The 21203-nt window shown below is 44.6% G+C and overlaps 1 protein-coding gene across 1 annotated transcript in view; it reads right to left on the bottom strand.

Annotated features, from left to right (window-relative positions):
- LOC311149272 (ATP-binding cassette sub-family C member 8-like) overlaps positions 1-21203 on the bottom strand; it is a gene marked incomplete at both ends in the record, with an annotated part of 153072 nt that overhangs the window by 46358 nt on the left and 85511 nt on the right. The window contains 3 exons of the mRNA XM_084186396.1: positions 2131-2229; positions 2568-2609; positions 10301-10333. Of these exons, the coding sequence (XP_084042522.1) occupies positions 2131-2229; positions 2568-2609; positions 10301-10333 (174 nt within the window). The remainder of the gene's footprint in view (positions 1-2130; positions 2230-2567; positions 2610-10300; positions 10334-21203) is intronic.

Here is a 21203-nt window from a genome sequence, read left to right as displayed (position 1 = left end):
CTGATTTTTTATGGAATATCTACATAGGCATACAGAGGCCCATTATCAGCAACCATCATTCCTGTGTTCCAATGGCACATTGTGCTTGCTAATCCAAGTTTATTATTTTAAAAGGCTAATTGATCATTAGAAAACCCTTTTGCAATTATGTTAGCACAGCTGAAAACTGGCCTTCTTGAGACTAGTTGAGTATCTGGAGCATCAGCAATTGTGGGTTCGATTACAGGCTCAAAATGGCCAGAAACAAATAACTTTCTTCTGAAACTCGTCAGTCTATCCTTGTTCTTAGAAATGAAGGCTATTCCATGCGAGAAATTGCCAAGAAACTGAAGATCTCATACAACGCTGTGTACTACACCTTTCACAGAACAGCGCAAACTGGCTCTAACTAGAATAGAAAGAGGAGTGGGAGGCCCTGGTGCACAACTGAGCAAGAGGACAAATACATTAGAGTGTCTAGTTTGAGAAACAGGTGACTCACAGGTCCTCAACTGGCAGCTTCATTAAATAGTACCCGCAAAACGCCAGTCTCAACGTCAACAGTGAAGAGGCGACTCCGGGATGCTGACCTAGGCAGAGCTGCAAAGAAAAAGCCATATTTCAGACTGGCCAATAAAAAGAAAAGATTAAGATGGGCAGTCTGAGATATGGCTTTTTCTTTGCAGCTCTGCCTAGAAGGTCAGCATCCCGGAGTCGCCTCTTCACTGTTGACGTTGAGACTGGCGTTTTGCGGGTACTATTTATACACATATACATACGAATACACACATATAAATACATATACATACATATATTACATATCCTTTAAAAAAATTACTTTCCAACCCAACCACCCCTCCCCTAATTGGAGTAAACTAGTGAACAACAATGCTTAGGCCTCTACTTCCAGCTTATACATACTATATACATTTTATGGACACAGTCAATTTTACAATAATCCTATTTTGTTTGTTTTTAGTCCTGAACTTCCTCTACCCTCAACCTCTCCGATCATTTTCATGACATCCATCCGGTTTGCTTCTATATGCCATATCTTTCTAACTGTGCTCTTTCACAAAAGCTCTCAACCTATAACCTATATACTTATTATAGACACAGTATGCTTTACATTAGTTATCTTGTTGTTATTAGTTGTTGTTAGTTGTTATTAGTCCCATGCACCAAACATCTTAGTTAGATGTAAAATTGCGCGACTAAGATCCCCTCTGCAAAAACGTCAAAGTAAATGACATATTTCTTGAGTTATCTTCGATTAATAAATATATTAATTCTGACTATTTTGAGGACGTGTATACTGGCTATGGTGTCTCAAAATGGACAAACAGTCCTATTGCCGCTTTCTTCTAGTTTTTCAAGCGACGGTCTTTTAAGGAGGTATGCGAGCACGCTCGTTCGGTTCGCCTAGCTGACTTCGGCTAGCCGCCAGCCGAACTGAAGCATGCTGATGCCTTAGAGAGAAGGCAGACAGTCCAATGAAGCACAACACCAGAGTTAGACAGAAGAAGCAAGACTACAGAGAGAAATATCCCACTGTGCTTGGAGAGACAGAGAGACTGGGCGGGAGCGAGAGAATGAGAGTGCTTCCTCAACCACTGTTCTCAGAGACAGAGAGAGAGAGAGGAGAGTGAGTGGGAGAGAGAAAAGTAACCAGTGTGAGTAGGTAAACACTACTATTTTATGCGTCTCCACAGCAACAGAGAGAAATCAGGGTTCCATGAGATAATATTTTCGGCAGCTAGCCCATTAGGCCCAGAGAGAGAGGAGATAGGACCATAAACACATGCTTCCTGCTCTTCTGGGAAACCATTTGTCATTAGGATAAAAAAGCGTGTGTCACAGTGCCCATCCAGTGGCAGGGGAAACAACATATGGTGTTGTGCCACGGGTGGGGGTTGGAGGCTGGGTGCGAGGGCAGAAACAGTTCTCAATGACAAAAGAGGCAAACAGAGATTCAGAATGGCCTGAATCAGAGGGCAACTAACCCTTGGGCCTTGGAGGTCCATAATCCATCGCTCTTTACTGTACTGTACGATAGAATTCCAGTAGCTTTACATACATTTTTTACAGTGTAGATACCATGTTTCACTTTTGTTCTAATGGTTTACAAGTAGTCTATAAATCAAGTCTCACCTGGGTTTGATCATGGGCATCTCGAAGGTGATGTTCTCCACTAGCGTCGCATTGAGCAGCCAGGGCTTCTGGGAAGCGTAGGCCACAGAGCCTCTCTTCCTGCCAAGATAAACACAGTGTCAACAACTGACCACTTCCTGTCCAGGAATACAGCACTACTGTCATCCAAAGTAGCTGTTGTCACATTTATTTATTTTATTAAAGAGTCACATAGATGGCAGACTCAGTTCCAAGGTCTGCAACGAGCGAGGTAAAGTGGTTTTGGATTGCTTTCTGTGTTGTTCAGTAACAATGGAAGAGCAGGGTATTATCTTGCAGGCAATTACTTCACTGTATTGACTAGATACTGGCTGTATTCTTTTATATTGTGATAACAGTGATATACAGCATCTCCATAGTGACCATCTGGTGAGAGGAGTCATGTTGTGTGCGCTTACTGGATATCTCCATCACCAGCTGCATCCTTGTCTGATGTGGGGCTGCAATGGCAAATGCGCACACACGCACACACACGCGCACACACACATCGTTAGCACCAATAATGTGTACAGTCAGCATCACAAACCAAAACAAGGCCATCATGTTGCCATATATGAGCAGTAGATAGCGGAACGTCTATCATTAGGTCGAAGTGTCTATAAATAAAACAACTTGTATTACTTCCTGTTGTTTGCAGACTCATCAACTGGACGCTCTGACGCACTCTGAATATAGAGGAGTTGTTGGGAAAAGCTGAATACATGATGCCTAGATTTTCTGTTGTTGTATCTACTCTGTTATTGTGTCTTGGTGTAGTTGTGACATATTGTGTTGTGACATATTGGGCGCGTTCGAGCAGCTCACTTTCGTCAAGTGACCATCGTTGGCTTTCAAAGTGTGTTGCATTATGGGGACAAAAACTGTCCGACTTGCGCCTACATGTCGACTGCATGAACTTGACATAAATCAAAAGTCATGACGTTTTTGAATGCAGTCGACTTTAAGTTTCTGCAGTTGCTCTTCACCAACTTCCTCCTGCAGCCATCGCCTGCATTGTGGGAGGCTCTATTGCCAACCAATCATTAGGATGTTTTTGTTTGACGCACGCAAACGTGACCAAAGATGTGACTAAAACAGTAACCAACTTTGCCGCAATTCATGTACTGTATACAGGCTCTCTCTTTCACCAATTGATTGTGCAATGTACATATATTTTCAGATTGTGAGTGTGTAATATAGGGGATGGAGACATATTATTTTGACATTATAAAAAACAACTTTTATAAACAAAGGCAACATTGCCATGTTGCACTAAGCCTTGCTGTAGGAAAACATATCAATAGCTAGGTTACCATACAATATTCATGTGAATATTCTAAAATCTGCATAAATTCATGCATAATTCATTTTACCGACACAAAAAGATCCCACCTTGTCTAGCATATTTTGTTTTGTCGACATATGGACATTCTTTCTGTTTCCATCAGTAATTACGTTTTTTTATCCGACTTGCCAAGAGAGGGCCGCCCACCAAAACTCATGGACCAGGCATGGAGGGCATTAATCAGAGAGGCAACAAAGAGACCAAAGATAACCCTGAAGGAGCTGCAAAGCTCCACAGCGGAGGTTGGAGTATCTGTCCATAGGACCACTTTAAGCTGTACACTCCACAGAGCTGGGCTTTAAGGAAGAGTGGCCAGAAAAAAGCCATTGCTTAAAGGCATGTGGGAGACTCCCCAAACATATGGAAGAAGGTACTCTGGTCAGATGAGACTAAAATTGAGCCATTTGGCCATCAAGGAAAAAGCAATGTCTGGCGCAAACCCAACACCTTTCATCACCCCGAGAACACCATACCCACAGGGAAGCATGGTGGTGGCAGCATCATGCTGTGGGGATGTTTTTCATAGGCAGGGACTGGGAAATTGGTCAGAATTGAAGGAATGATGGATGGCGCTAAATACAGGGAAATTCTTGAGGGAAACCGGTTTCAGTCTTCCAGAGATTTGAGACTGGGACAGAGGTTCACCTTCCATCAGGACAATGAAGAATTGGCAAAAATCCCAGTGGCTAGATGTGCCAAACTTATAGAGACATACAGTGGGGAAAAAAAGTATTTAGTCAGCCACCAATTGTGCAAGTTCTCCCACTTAAAAAGATGAGAGAGGCCTGTAATTTTCATCATAGGTACACGTCAACTATGACAGACAAAATGAGCATTTCTTTTCCAGAAAATCACATTGTAGGATTTTTAATGTATTTATTTGCAAATTATGGTGGAAAATAAGTATTTGGTCATTAACAAAATTTTCTCAATACTTTGTTATATACCCTTTGTTGGCAATGACACAGGTCAAACGTTTTCTGTAAGTCTTCACAAGGTTTTCACACTCTGTTACTGGTATTTTGGCCCATTCCTCCATGCAGATCTCCTCTAGAGCAGTGATGTTTTGGGGCTGTCGCTGGGCAACACGGACTTTCAACTCCCTCCAAAGATTTTCTATGGGGTTGAGATCTGGAGACTGGCTAGGCCACTCCAGGACCTTGAAATGCTTCTTACGAAGCCACTCCTTCGTTGCCCGGGCGGTGTGTTTGGGATCATTGTCATGCTGAAAGACCCAGCCACGTTTCATCTTCAATGCCCTTGCTGATGGAAGGAGGTTTTCACTCAAAATCTCACGATACATGGCCCCATTCATTCTTTCCTTTACACTGATCAGTCGTCCTGGTCCCTTTGCAGAAAAACAGCCCCAAAGCATGATGTTTCCACCCCCATGCTTCACAGTAGGTATGGTGTTCTTTGGATGCAACTCTGCATTCTTTGTCCTCCAAACACGAGTTGAGTTTTTACCAAAAGGTTCTATTTTGGTTTCATCTGACCATATGACATTCTCCCAATCCTCTTCTGGATCATCCAAATGCACTCTAGCAAACTTCAGACGGGCCTGGACATGTACTGGCTTAAGCAGGGGGACACGTCTGGCACTGCAGGATTTGAGTCCCTGGCGGCGTAGTGTGTTACTGATGGTAGGCTTTGTTACTTTGGTCCCAGCTCTCTCTGATCATTTTGACCCCACGGGGTGAGATCTTGCGTGGAGCCCCAGATCGAGGGAGATTATCAGTGGTCTTGTATGTCTTCCATTTCCTAATAATTGCTCCCACAGTTGATTTCTTCAAACCAAGCTGCTTTACCTATTGCAGATTCAGTCTTCCCAGCCTGGTGCAGGTCTACAATTTTGTTTCTGGTGTCTTTTGACAGCTCTTTGGTCTTGGCCATAGTGGAGTTTGGAGTGTGACTGTTTGAGGTTGTGGACAGGTGTCTTTTATACTGATAACAAGTTCAAACAGGTGCCATTAATACAGGTAACGAGTGGAGGACAGAGGAGCCTCTTAAAGAAGAAGTTACAGGTCTGTGAGAGCCAGAAATCTTGCTTGTTTGTAGGTGACCAAATACTTATTTTCCACCATAATTTGCAAATAAATTCATAAAAAATCCTACAATGTGATTTTCTGGATTTTTTTTCCTCATTTTGTCTGTCATAGTTGACGTGTACCTATGATGAAAATTACAGGCCTCTCTCATCTTTTTAAGTGGGAGAACTTGCACAATTGGTGGCTGACTAAATACTTTTTTTCCCCACTGTACCCCAAGAGACTTGCAGCTGTAATTACTGCAAAAGGTGGCTCTACAAAGTAGTGACTTTGGGGGGGGTGAATAGTTATGCACGCTCAAGTTTTCAGTTTTTTTCGCCTTACCACTCAAACGCGCTCAAAGTGTAGGGTGTGACAATTGTATAGATGTGAGGTATAAGTGTAATAATTAAGAGATAGAGAAAAGGGCTGGACGCAATCTGAGTTCCACTGCCAGGGGTGACAGGAGCTCTGCCTGTCCTTGAGAGAAAGGAGAGGAGGAGAAGGGGAGGGGGGGGAGGAGGAGATATAATATTTTGCTGTGTTGTTGATAGGCCCTGCATGGGATGCTTATTCATTTCATTCATTTACGTCATTTAGCAGACGCTCTTATCCAGAGCGACTTACAGGAGCAATTAGGGTTAAGTGCCTTGCTCAAGGGCACATCGACAGATTTTTCACCTAGTTGGCTCGGGGATTAGAACCAGCGACCTTTCGGTTACTGGCACAACGCTCTTAACCACTAAGCTACCTGCCGCCCCAATCCCTTATCTAATTATCCTGAACACCACAGACATACAGACAGGGCCAGGTAAAGATGCATGTCCCAGACAGGATGTCACAAGGCTGTGCTCCAGCATAGGAAATTGGCCACTGTTACCAAGTGTTGATTTTTCAGTGTAACATTTATTGTGTTGATTCAGGAGTTAAATTAACTCTGTAAGTGTTAAATTAACTCATTAGTGTAAAATAACCCCAGTGTTGGTGTTAATAACCAGTGTTGAGTATGAGTGAGATTATGTCAGTTTTACTCTGTGGAGAGTAAAACATTCCCATCAAAACCACGCCCATCATTATCATATTTCCCAGCATGCTCTACTGCAGGTAGACATTTTTAGAATTGTTTTTAATATCTGTGTTTTTGCATGTTCATTGATTGATTGATTAATACTGTTACACAAAGATAAATAACATATATTTTTCTAAACTAATCCAATCAGTTAGTTAGATTTATTGCACCTGTTACTGTAATGGTTGTTCCAGTTTAAATGGTTTAGGTAGTCTCCTCACAATGTTTCTAACCCGATCATTCTGAATGCTGATTACAGGTGAAGAAAATTCCAACTGTTGGATGTCCTAACTCTAGCTTGGTTCCAATAGGAATTACACATCACTTTACAAGACATGATGATGATAATTTATCTGAATGATACAACTTCATTATTGATTAAGTCTCCCAGTCCCTGCACAAGATAGTAATTAGAAGAAGTGGCAGAAAGAGTCTAAAAGTCTGGTTTACAGGCTGTATACTGTATAGCACTGCCTCAAAGGGAAGAAGAACAGATACACACTCATTTCTCTTTTGAACTACTATGCACTACTGCCCTTCACAGCCTCAAGTGCACACTAATTATATTTCTGACACTACTTCATACACAACCGCATCCCCTAAAATATCTATCCAAGAGGTTACCACACTAACGGTCGTCTGGGATGCAACAGACAACCACAGGTTAGCAGCTATAACCTTGGTGGTCTTGATGTGTTGGTTATTAAGGACAACACCTCCCTCTCTACAGATCTCTGTAGGAAACTCTCCCTGTAAGTCCCTTCAGCCGCATCAGAAGAATATGCAGCTCTGATGCTTCTTACCAGAGACAGACCACAGACCTCACACAAAAGTTGAATGAAAGAGGGTACAAAGACGATTGGGTAAAACATGCCAATGATCGTGTTGAAGGGCTAACACAGTAGGAAAGCCTTCAACCAAAAGTACAAGAAAAAGCAGAACGTGTCCCATCATGCTTCACCCAATACTCACCATTGGGGAAGGCATTTAAGGACATTTCCAGGAAGCACTGGTACATTATTGATACTGACCCACAATTGAAACCTATCTTTAAATATCCCCCATGTATGGTCTTTAAAAGACCCCCAAACGTGAGAGACATTGTGGTCAACTCTGTTATCCACCTGAGAAATAGGAAACTTTCTTGGAAGGTAATTACAAATGTGGCCAATGTGCTCAATGCAGTTTCACCTATAAATGTGACTCATTTACCCACCCCCGCACAGGACAAAGATTTAAGATCAAAGGCCTGATTACCTGCATGTCCACCAATGTTGTTTACATGTTGAAATGTCGCTGTGGTCTGTCTTATTTAGGGAAAACCCATAGAAGCCTTAAGACCCGGATCAGTGAGCACTGCAGCAATATACGGACAGGTGAGACAAAACAGGTGAGACCTGGTTGCTGTTCATTTGGAATAGAAATGGTCAAGATGTCACGCCGGGGAGGGGACATTGAGAGGAAACTTCTTCAAAGTGAATCTTTCTGGCTCCACATGCTCAATACACTGTCTCCTCTTGCCCTTAACGAGGAGTATGACTTAAAACCATTTTTATAGCTCCGAAATGTCCAAACTATTGTTTTTTATCCTAATTGAATATTGTGTATATTTATATATATTACTGTAAATATTGATCACATTCCTTGTGTATGGTCATATACAGTGCATTCGGAAAGTATTCAGACCCCTTGACTTTTTCCACATTTTGTTACGTTACAGCCTTATTCTAAAATTGATACAAAAAATAATCATCATCCTCATTAATCTATACCCCATAATGACAAAGCAAAAACTGGTTTTTAGAATTTTTTGCAAATGTATTAAAAATAAAAAACAGAAATATCACATTTACATAAGTATTCAGACGCTTTACTCAGGACTTTGTTGAAGCACCTTTGGCAGCGATTTCAGCCTCGAGTCTTCTTGGGTATGACGCTACAAGCTTGGCACACCTGTATTAGGGGAGTTTCTCCCATTCTTCTCTGCAGATCCTCTTAAGCTCTGTCAGGTTGAGCTGTCATGTGCCTTTTACTGAGGAGTGGCTTCCGTCTGGCCACTCTACCATAAAGGCCTGATTGGTGGAATGCTGCATAGATGGTTGTCCTTCTGGAAGGTTCTCCCATCTTCACAGAGGAACTCTGGACCACTGTCAGAGTGACCATTGGGTTCTTCGTCACCTCTCTGACCAAGGCTCTTCTCCCCCGATTGCTCAGTTTGGCCAGGCGGCCAGCTCTAGCAAGAGTCTTGGTGGTTCCAAACTTCTTCCATTTAAGAAAGATGGAGGCCACTGTGTTCTTGAGGACCTTGCTGCAGACATTTTTTGGTACCCTCTCCCAGATCTGTGCCTGTCTCAGAGCTCTACGGACAGTTCCTTTGACCTCATGGCTTGGTTTTTGCTCTGACATGCACTGTCAACTGTGGGACCTTATATAGATGTGTGTGCCTTTCCAAATCATGTCCAATCAATTGAATTTACCACAGGTGGACTCCAATCAAGTTGTAGAAACATCTCAAGGATGATCAATGGAAACAGGATGCACCTGAGCTCAATTTCGAGTCTTATAGCAAAGGGTCTCAATACTCATGGAAATAAGATATTTCTGTTTTATATTTTTAATACATTTGCAAAAATTTCTAAAAACCTGTTTTTGCTTTGTCATTATGGGGTACTGTTTGTAGATTGAGGAAAAAAATACATTTAAGCAATTTTAGAATAAGGCTCTAACGTAACAAAATGTGGAAAAAGTCAAGGGGTCTGAATACTTTTTGAATACACTGTATTTTTATACATTGAATGTTGATATTGTGAACCTAATGTTATATATTTTTACCTCCTAGGAAGTGATGTCACTGAGTACTGCCCCTATATATAGGACCTTCCACCCCACCTGGGATATGGATGCCTGATGAAGACCTAAGGGTCGAAACATTGTTATAAATAAATATCACCTGGGAGCATGAGCAGCAATGTGCAGCGTTTTAATTTCTGTTTTTCTGTCTGGGTGAAAAACATGTTTTTATTTATTACTCTGGTAGGCCTGGCCTGCTGAGGGACTACTGGTGTTTCCAGGATTCTGTCAGCAGGTACACACACAAGCACGCTCGCGCAAATGCAGGAGCGCACATACCACACACACACAAACACGCGTGGATGCACATAATTACGTGTGCGCACACACACACACACACACACACACACACACACACACACACACACACACACACACACACACACACACACACACACACACACACACACACACACACACAGACACACACAGCTTAGCATAGTACAGAGTTAAGTGTTTTATTAGGGAAACTAGCGGAGCAGGACAGAGATAGAGGGATTACCCAATGACAGGACAGGGACACCAGCCATGTGTGTCCTTTCTGTGTGTGTGTGGGGGGGGGGGGGGGGGGGGGGGTCATGCTGTGAGTGATATCATTGATGGATGGAAAGTTGAGCTGCTGTGAGAGTGACGCATCGCATATTCAAATGTACCCTGCTATGTGTGTGTGTGAGTGGGAGAGAGAGAGAGAGAGTGTTGCCAGAGAAATAAACACAGTGTATGGCCTACCGGGAAACGTCTCCTAAATGTAACTCTGATGTTGATGTGCTGTTTATATCAGTGACTCCTGATTGTATTGCGCCGACCTGGATTACACCTAGATCTATGGAGATGTTCCTGTGATTCAACACATTCACATACCTGTCATCTCCCTCTGAGTCCAGGCTGGGCAAACTGTTGGCAAAAGAAATGGAGGAGAAAAAACACAGAGGTCATTTCAATGTCAGAAGGTAGAATATTATTAATGATGATATTTCTCTAATTATGAACTCTTGTAGTTACAGAAGTACTAAATGCCCATTTTATAAAACTATTTAATCTTTGACCCAACCTCTGTTGCCCCTAGTCTCCCTTTCACTGTGACAGCTGTTTGAGTATTCCTGGCTCAGTTCGAACTTCCCAAGGCCAGTAGAAAGCTGTTTGGGTAGCCATCCTATGCTCAGTTTGAACTTCCCCAGGCCAGTAGACACTGCTGTTTTATTTTTAGCCTTGACCAGTTGACATGTCCCTGGGTCAGTGTTTCTGATGAAGTGAGTTCACAGCCAGAGAAGTGAGAGCTGCAGATCCAGTATCAGATTACCCAGCCTTAATTCCTAACCTTAACCATTAGGAGGATAGGAAATCATCTGACTCTAAGGGCATCTTCTACACTCTGTGTTTTCACACCACCAGGGATTTAAAATGGCCGCCTCTCGAGGGGACACAGCCAGGGAACACAGCTGTCACCAAACACTCCAGAAGACTGACATGTAAGAATCCGACAGTATGACACACACACACACAAACAAACAAGCACACACAAACAAGCACACACACACACACACCATGGAGATAGTTAGAGGACTCATCTTTATAGGCTACAACCCATATTGAGGCTACAACCCATATTGAGGCTACAACCCATATTGAGGCTACAACCCATATTGAGGCTACAACCCATATTGAGGCTACAACCCATAGGAATTCCCGCCCAGTTGACTACTTTGACCACTTTAAAATGGTGGAAGCGTGGTGGAAGCCCTCAATGGCACTGCCCATTCTCTACGAAACACACATACACACTTGCACACACTCATAGCCCCCCTTTCTCAATGTGAGGTAGTGCATTGAGTAGGTGTTAAGACTAGAATGAGCTATGAGGATCAAGGTCTTTGTGGCTGCAGGACAAAAAACACAGACGGCAAGGCAACTATCACATGTTATGCCAACTGACACGGTACTGCAACTTACTATCACATGTTAGGCCAACTGACACAGTACTGCAACTTACTCCAGATGTTGCATCTACACATTACTGTATGCCAGTCAATGTTAAACTAGCTTCCACTAAAGAAAACTGTAGAAGTAAGATTTTGAAAAAAAGTCACATCAAAAATCTCAACAGCCGACAGAAGATAGACCCAGTCACTGGTAATCCTTCTACGAGAGATTACTAGAGACTCAACTCAGATCTATATCCCTCTAAATCATCCCAACCTCTCTGAGAATGTGCTGTGTCCTACTGAGGACACCAGGGGACCCCTCCACGGGAGTACACAGGGATTACTCCACGCGGCGAGGGTGAGGGCGAGGTAAGATATGTGGCATGGCATCTATGTAAAGAGGGTGATGACAGTAGGCAAAAGTGCTGAGGTCAAACCGAACACACTCCTGACAGAATCCTTGTAAGAGACTAGTCTATGGATTATCATAAACATCACTTGTTAGTGCCAGTTAAGGGAAGCAACTGTCTAAACAATTAATAAGACCACAACGACAGATACTTAGCTACTGGTTTGATTTAATGGGAGTAATGGAGGTTTGAGAAAGGTTCTGCATATGCTGTGCTACTGTAAATGACAGTGACTTTGATGATGACAACAACAATTATGCTACTGATGAAGATGAAGATTACACATATTAAGATGAGGATGATGAGGAAGATGACAAAAACACCAACAACGATGATGATGATGATGAACATCTGACCCAACAGTTCAAAGTCAAACTATCCACAGGATGTCAGGACATTAGCCAACCCCTGATCCCCGGCCACCACAGTAACGTTCCACTCTAAACATCCCATTAAACAGTGGTGGAAAAAGTACCCAATTGTCATACTTGAGTAAAAGTAAAGATACCTTAATAGAAAATGTAAAAAGTAAAATTGACCCAGTAAAATACTACTTCAGTAAAAGTCTAAAAGTATTTGGTTTTAAATATACTTAAGTATGGAAAGTAAAAGTAAAAGTATAAATGAGTATAAAAAAGTAGAACTATTCTAGCTAACTAACTGGCTGAATAAGTTGACGACGGACTCGCTCAAGCTGTCGGGACTAACCCACAACGTTAGACACGGACACGAATGATCTGCTTGGCGTGTTGACACACTGGTGGTTTGTTGTGGCCGAGTATTGGTGCTAAACCGTGTTGTTGGAGTCCGGCATGCTAGCTGGCTGTGGCGTCTTATGACTAGGTGCCCTGGACGATTTTCACGGAAGAATACTGTACCAAGTTAGCTAGCTGAATAAACTAAGTTAGTCTATTCCTAGAAAACATTGAACCGCTGTAGTTTACAACAATTATAGTTTCTGAGGTGGAAGTTGGGAGAGTTATATTTGGGTGTTGTGGTGAGGGAGGCCCCGCTCTCTCCTTTCCCAGATGTTTAGTTAATTTCATTCCAATCTCCTTTGCATTATTGTAGCCATTTTCTGTAGCCTGTCAACTATGCCTCTGTCTATCCCTGTTCTCTCCTCTCCGCACAGGCTATACAAACGCCTCACACCGCGTGGCTGCTGCCTCTCTAACCTGGTGGTCCCTGCACGCACCACCCACGTTGAGTTCCAGGTCTCAGGCAGCCTCTGGAACTGCCGTTCTGCTGCCAACAAGGCAGAGTTCATCTCAGCCTATGCTACCCTCCAGTCCCTCGACTTCTTGGCGCTGACGGAAACATGGATTACCACTGAAAACACTGCTACTCCTACTGCTCTCTCCTCGTCTGACCATGTGTTCTCGCATACCCCGAGAGCATCTGGTCAGCGAGGTGGTGGCACAGGAATCCTCATCTCTCCCAAGTGGACATTCTCTATTTTTCCCCTGACCCATCTGTCAATCTCCTCATTTGAATTCCATGCTGTCACAGTCACTAGCCCATTTAAGCTTAACATCCTTGTCATTTATCACCCTCCAGGTTCCCTTGGAGAGTTCATCAATGAGCTTGACGCCTTGATAAGTTCCTTTCCTGAGGATGGCTCACCCCTCACAGTTCTGGGGGACTTCAACCTCCCTACGTCTACCTTTGACTCATTTCTCTCTGCCTCCTTCTTTCCACTCCTCTCCTCTTTTGACCTCACCCTCTCACCACCCCCCCCTACTCACAAGGCAGGCAATACGTTTGACCTCATCTTTACTAGATGCTGTTCTTCTACTAATCTCACTGCAACTCCCCTCCATGTCTCCAACCGCTACTTTGTATCCTTTTCTCTCTCGCCCTCCTCCAACACTACTCACTCTGCCCCTACTCAGATGGTAATGCGCCATCGCAACCTTCGCTCTCTCTCTCCCGCTACTCTCTCCTCTTCCATCCTATCATCTCTTCCCTCTGCTCAATCCTTCTCCCTCCAATCTCCTGATTCTGCTTCCTCAACCCTCCTCTCCTCCCTTTCTGCATCCTTTGACTCTCTATGTCCCCTATCCTCCCGGCCGGCTCGGTCCTCCCCTCCAGCTGCTGCCTTTGATACTGTGAACCATCAGATCCTCCTCTCCACCCTCTCCGAGCTGGGCATCTTCGGCGCGCTCACTCTTGGATTGCGTCCTACCTGACCGGTCGCTCCTACCAAGTGGCGTGGCGAGAAGCTGTCTCCACACCACGTGCTCTCACCACTGGTGTCCCCCAGGGCTCAGTTCTAGGCCCTCTCCTATTCTCGCTATAAACCAAGTCACTTGGCTCTGTCTTATCCTCACATAGCCTCTCCTATCATTGCTACGCAGACGACACACAACTAATCTTCTCCTTTCCCCCTTCTGATAACCAGGTGGCGAATCGCATCTCTGCATGTCTGGCAGACATATCAGTGTGGATGACGGATCACCACCTCAAGCTGAACCTTGGCAAGACGGAGCTGCTCTTCCTCCCGGGGAAGGACTGCCCGTTCCATGATCTCGCCATCACGGTTGACAACTCTGTTGTGTCCTCCTCCCAGAGTGCGAAGAGCCTTGGCGTGACCCTGGACAACACCCTGTCGTTCTCAGCTAACATCAAGGCGGTGACCCGATCCTGTAGGTTCATGCTCTACAACATTCGAAGAGTATGACCCTGCCTTACACAGGAAGCGGCACAGGTCCTAATCCAGGCACTTGTCATCTCCCGTCTGGATTACTGCAACTTGCTGTTGGCTGGGCTCCCTGCCTGTGCCATTAAACCCCTACAACTCATCCAGAATGCCGCAGCCCGTCTGGTGTTCAACCTTCCCAAGTTCTCTCACGTCACCCCGCTCCTCCGCACACTCCACTGGCTTCCAGTTGAAGCTCGCATCTGCTACAAGACCATGGTGCTTGCCTACTGAGCTGTGAGGGGGAACGGCACCTCCGTACCTTCAGGCTCTGATCAGTCCCTACACCCAAATGAGGGCATTGCGTTCATCCACCTCTGACCTGCTGGCTCCCCTACCTCTGCGGAAGCACAGTTCCCGCTCAGCCCAGTCAAAACTGTTCGCTGCTCTGGCACCCCAATGGTGGAACATGCTCCCTCACGACGCCAGGACAGCGGAGTCACTCACCACCTTCCGGAGACATTTGAAACCCCACCTCTTTAAGGAATACCTGGGATAGGATAAAGTAATCCTTCTACCCCCCCCTTACCCCACCCCAAAAAATTGTAAAGTGGTTATCCCACTGGCTATAAGGTGAATGCACCAATTTGTAAGTCGCTCTGGATAAGAGCGTCTGCTAAATGACGTAAATGTAAATGTAATAAATAATTTCAAATTCCTTATATTAAGCAAACCAGACCGCACCATCTTCTTGTTTTTTAAAAGTACTGATAGCCAGGGGCACACTGCAACACAAGGAATCTGATCTTCATGAAGAGACAGAGTAGTCTGACCATGCATGGGCAGGTGTCCAGGTGGGCAGTCACAAAGCCAAGACCTTGGTGTCCAGGTGGGCAGTCACAAAGCCAAGACCTTGTTGTTCAGGTGGGCAGTCACAAAGCCAAGACCTTGGTGTCCAGATGGGCAGTCACAAAGCCAAGACCTTGTTGTCCAGGTGGGCAGTCACAAAGCCAAGACATTGGTGTCCAGGTGGGCAGTCACAAAGCCAAGACCTTGGTGTCCAGGTGGGCAGTCACAAAGCCAAGACCTTGTTGTCCAGGTGGGCAGTCACAAAGCCAAGACATTGGTGTCCAGGTGGGCAGTCACAAAGCCAATACCTTGGTGTCCAGGTGGGCAGTCACAAAGCCAAGACCTTGGTGTCCAGGTGGGCAGTCACAAAGCCAAGACCTTGGTGGCCAGGTCGCCAGTCACAAAGCCAAGACCTTGGTGGCCAGGTCGCCAGTCACAAAGCCAAGACATTGGTGTCCAGGTGGGCAGTCACAAAGCCAAGACCTTGGCCTGAGTACAAACTCAATGCAGTTACAATACTTACACATTAATACCAGGGCTCTTAATGTCTTTTAATTTCACCTCTCCCTTGTGGTATCTGTTTCTGGCCCCATCTCTTAATCTCTGTCTAACTCCATCTTTCTTTACTACTCTCTACCACCTGTATCATTATCTCTCTTTCATCTCCCTTCTCTCTTTCATCTCCCTTCTCTCTTTCATCTCCCTTCTCTCTTTCATCTCCCTTCTTTCTTTCATCTCCCTTCTCTCTTTCATCTCCCCTCTCTCTTTCATCTCCCCTCTCTTTTTCATCTCCCCTCTCTCTTTCATCTCCCCTCTCTCTTTCATCTCCCCTCTCTCTTTCATCTCCCCTCTCGCTTTCATCTCCCCTCTCTCTTTCATCTCCCTTCTCTCTTTCATCTCCCCTCTCTCTTTCATCTCCCCTCTCTCTTTCATCTCCCCTCTCTTTTTCATCTCCCCTCTCTCTTTCATCTCCCTTATTTCTTTCATCTCCCCTCTCTCTTTCATCTCCCCTCTCTCTTTCATCTCCCCTCTCTCTTTCATCTCCCCTCTCTCTTTCATCTCCCTTCTCGCTTTCATCTCCCTTATTTCTTTCATCTCCCCTCTCTCATCTCCCCTCTCTCTTTCATCTCCCCTCTCTCTTTCATCTCCCCTCTCTCTTTCATCTCCCCTCTCTCTTTCATCTCCCTTATTTCTTTCATCTTCATGTGCAGACCAGTTGGCAAGTGTCTTCACAGTCATTTTCAATCTCCCCTTGTCCCAGTCTGTAATCCCAACATGTTTCAAGCTGACCACCTTTATCCCTGTTCCCAAGAGCGCCAACGTAACCTGCCTAAATGACTATTGCCCTGTAACACTCACATCTGTAATTATGAAGTGCTTTGAAAGGCTGGTCAGGGGCCCCTCAGGGGTGTGTGCTTAGTCCCCTCCTGTACTCCCTGTTCACCCACGAGTGGTGGCCACGTACGACTCCAACACCATCATCAAGTTTGCTGACGACACAACGGTGGTAGGCCTGATCGCCGACGGCGATGAGTCAGCCTGCAAGGAGGAGGTCACACATCAATAAGGAATTAACATGGTCCACACACACACAGGGCTCGGCAGTGCCTCTTCCCCCTCAGGAGGCTGAAAAGATTTGGCATGGGCCCTCAGATCCTCAAATAATTCTACAGCTGCACCATCGAGAACATCTTGACTGGCTGCATCACCGCTTGGTATGTCAGAGGGTGGTGCGGACAGCCCAGTACATCACTGGGACCAAGTTCCCTGCCATCCAGGACCTCTATATCAGGTGGTGTCAGAGGAAGGCCCAAAAAATTCCTAAAGACACCAGCCACCCAAGCCATAGACTGTTCACTCTGCTACCGTCCGGCAAACGGTACAGGAGCATCGGCTCTTGGACAGACAGGCTCCAAGACATCTTCTACCCTCAAGCCACAAGACTGGTAAATAGCCAGACTGTTAAATAGTCAATTAATAGTACCTGAACTATCTAAACTGACTCCATCTTGCACTGACCCTATGCACATTCACTAGACTATATATACTCAACATATACACATTCACTCACACACACTACATTGACACTCCCACACAAAACCCACACACATTCACTACATATGCACACACATAACACACACACGCAACGCACTTCCGCGTTGTCTCCGTACTGCTGTGCCGTTTGTCGCTACTTGGATACCTGACAAACTTTTGGGCTTTTTACTCTTAATAACAATTTAATCAAACTCTGTATTGAAGTTTACCAACGTCTTAGTTTTGTCCTCACATTACTTTTTTAATTATACTTTTTCACCCCAGACGCTTTATCTGGACATGGATCTGCAGGACCTCCTTCGGCCAAAAAAGCGAAGTAACATTATGCCTTTTCATTGCAGTCGCTGTACGCATAATATACAGGAGAACTATCGCCTAATGGTGGGGATAGCTGAGTTGCAAGCTCGGCTTCAGACATAATCGTTAGGCAAGGGCAATTTAAATGTAGGAAAGGATGATACAGCGTCTGTGCCACCAGTAAATACAGGTAGTAGTGTTAATCCCCCTGCAAAGTCCCCGCAGCCGGACAATTTTCTGGAAAGAAATGCTGTCGACATGCTCAACCAGTGTCGCTCATTCAGCCGATAGAAACATTCAACCGGTTTTCCCCACTAAGTAAGAGCCTTCTCAGGTCTCTCCTCCACCTGTTACGGGGTCTGAGCCGCCGAAGCCTTCCACCATTAGCTCGGACAAATTGAAAACCGTAGTCATTGGCGACTCCAATATCCGCAATATTAGACTTAAAAATAATCATCCAGCGATCATACATTGTTTACCAGGGGGCAGGGCTAATGATGTAAAGGCTAATCTGAAAATGGTGCTGGCTGAGGCTAAAACTGGCGAGTGTAGATGGTATAAGGATAGATATTGTTATCCACGTAGGCACCAACGATGTTAGGATGAAACAGTCAGAGTTCACCAAGCGCAACATAACTTCAGCGTGTAACTTAGATAGAAAGATGTGTTGGCATAGAGTAATTGTCTCTGGCCCCCGCCCAGTTAGGGGAGTGATGAGCTCTACAGCAGGCTCGCACAACTCAATCGCTTGTTGAAAACTGTTTTTTGCCCCTCCCAAATTATATCATTTTTAGATAACTGGCCCTCTTTCTGGGACTCCCCCACAAACAGTACCAAGCCTGGCCTGCTGAGGAGTGACAGACTCCATCCTAGCTGGAGGGGTGCTCTCATCTTATCTATCAACATAGACAGGGCTCTAACTCCTCTAGCTCCACAATGAGATAGGGTGCTGGTATGAATCCCCAAGCCATCTAGGTGAAAAATCTGTTAATGTGCCCTTGAACAAAGCACTTAACCCTAGTTGCTCTGGATAAGAGCGTCTGTTAAATGATGTAAATGTAGTGGAGTGTGTAGTCGGCTCAGTTTTCCCCATTGTGTCTGTGCCTCAATCTAGGTGGGGCAAAACTAAACATGGCGGTGTTCACCTAAGCAATCTCACTGGAATAAAGACCTCCTCCATTCCTGTCATTATTGAAAGAGATTGTGATAATACCTCACATCTCAAAATAGGACTACTAAATGTTAGATCCCTCACTTCCAAGGCAGCCATAGTCAATGAACTAATCACAGATCATAAACTTGGTGTGATTGGCCTGACTGAAACAAGCCTCAAGCCTGATGAATTTACTGTGTTAAATGAAGCCGCTCCTCCTGGTTACAATAGTGACCATATCCATCCCACAAAGGCTAACATTTACGACAGCAAATTTAAATGTAAGAAAAACAAATGACTACAGAAGCATATTTTGCGCTTTTTATAGCTACTGTTTACAGGCCTCCTGGGCCGTATACAGCGTTCCTCACTGAGTTCCCTGAATTCCTATCAGACCTCGTAGTCATGGCAGATAATATTCAAATTTTTGGTGACTTCAATATTCACATGGAGAAGTCCATAGACCCACTCCAAAAGGCTTTCGGAGCCATCATCGACTCAATGGGTTTTGTTCAACATGTCTCAGGATCTACGCATTGCCATAATCATACCCTGGATCTAGTTTTGTCCCATGGAATAAATATTGTGGATCTAATTGTTTTTCCTCATCATCCTGGACTATCATACCACCATTTTATTATGTTTGCAATCGCAACAAATAATCTGCTCAGACCCCAACAAAGGATTATCAAAAGCCGTGCTATAACTTCTCGGACAACCCAAAGATTCCTAGACTCCCTCCACCTACCCAAGGATGTCGGATCACAAAAATCTGTTGTCACCTAACTGAGGATCTAAACGTTACCTTGCGTAATACCCTAGATGCACCTTTAAAAACAAAAACATGTCACAAGAAACTAGCTCCCTGGTATACAGAAAATACCCGAGCACTGAAGCAAGCTTCCAGAAAATTGGAACGCAAATGGCGCTCAACCAAATTGGAACTCTTCTGACTAGCTACCGTGCAATATCGAATAGCCCTCACTACTGCTCGATCAGGCTACTTTTCCAACTTGATTGAGGAGAATAAGAACAATCAAAAATGTATTTTGATACTGTCACAAAGTTAACTGAAAAGCAGCATTCCCCAAGTGAGGATGGCCTTCACTTCAGCAGTGATGAATTCATGAACTTCTTTGACAAAAAGATAATGATCATTAGAAAGCAAATTACGGACTCCTCTTCAAATATGTTGTCTGGACCTCTGGCCGTCTCTATGGGCGTGCCACAGGGTTAAATTCTCGGGCCGACTCTATTCTCGGTGTATATCAATGATGTCGCTCTTGCTACTGGTGATGCTCGGATCCACCTCTATGCGGACGACACCATTTTGTATACATCTGGCCCTTCATTGGACACTGTGTTAACAAACCTCCAAACGAGCTTCAATGCCATACAACACTCCTTCCGTAGCCTCCAACTGCTCTTAAACACTAGTAAACCTAAATGCATGCTCTTCAACCGAACGCTGCTTGCACCACCCACCCGACTAGAATCACTACTCTCGGCGGGTCTGACCTAGAGTCTGTGGACAACTACAAATACCTAGGTGTCTGGTTAGACTGTAAACTCTCCTTCCAGACTCACATTAAGCATCTCCAATCAAAAGTTAGATCTAGAATCGGCTTCCTATTTCGCAACAAAGCCTCCTTCACTCATGCTGCCAAACATGCCCTCGTAAAACTGACTATCCTACCGATCCTTGACTTCGGCGATGTCATTTACAAAATAGCCTCCAACACCCTACTCAGCAAATTGGATGTAGTCTATCACAGTGCCATCCGTTTTGTCACCAAAGCCCCATATACTACCCACCATTGTGACCTGTACGCTCTTGTTGGCTGGCCCTCACTACATATTCGTCGCCAAACCCACTGGCTCCAGGTCATCTATAAATCACTGCTAGGCAAATCCCCGTCTTATCTTAGCTCACTGGTCACCATAGCAACACCCACCCGTAGTCTGCGCTCCAGCAGGTATATCTCACTGGTCAAAGCCAACACCTCCTTTGGCCGCCATTCCTTCCAGTTCTCTGCTGCCAATGACTGGAACGAACTGCAAAAATCTCTGAAGCTGGAGACTCTTATCTCCATCACTAACTTTAAGCATCAGTTGTCAGAGCAGCTTACCGATCACTGCACCTGTACACAGCCTTTCTGAAATTAGCCCACCCAACTACCTCATCCCCATATTGTTATTTATTTTGCTAATTTGCACCCCAGTATCTCTATTTGCACATTATCTTTTGTACATCTATCATTCCAGTATTATATGAAATTGTAACTATTTTGCACTATGGCCTATTTATTACCTTACCTCCATAACTTACTACATTCGCACACACTGTATATATATTTTCTGTTGTATTTTTGACTTTATGTTTTGTTTACCCCATATGTAACTCTGTGTTGTTGTTTTTATCGCACTGCTTTGCTTTATC

The sequence above is a fragment of the Coregonus lavaretus genome (genome assembly GCF_964263955.1).
Source record: "Coregonus lavaretus genome assembly, chromosome: 21".
Classification (NCBI taxonomy): Eukaryota; Metazoa; Chordata; class Actinopteri; order Salmoniformes; family Salmonidae; genus Coregonus; species Coregonus lavaretus.
This window is presented reverse-complemented; position numbering and strand designations above follow the sequence as displayed.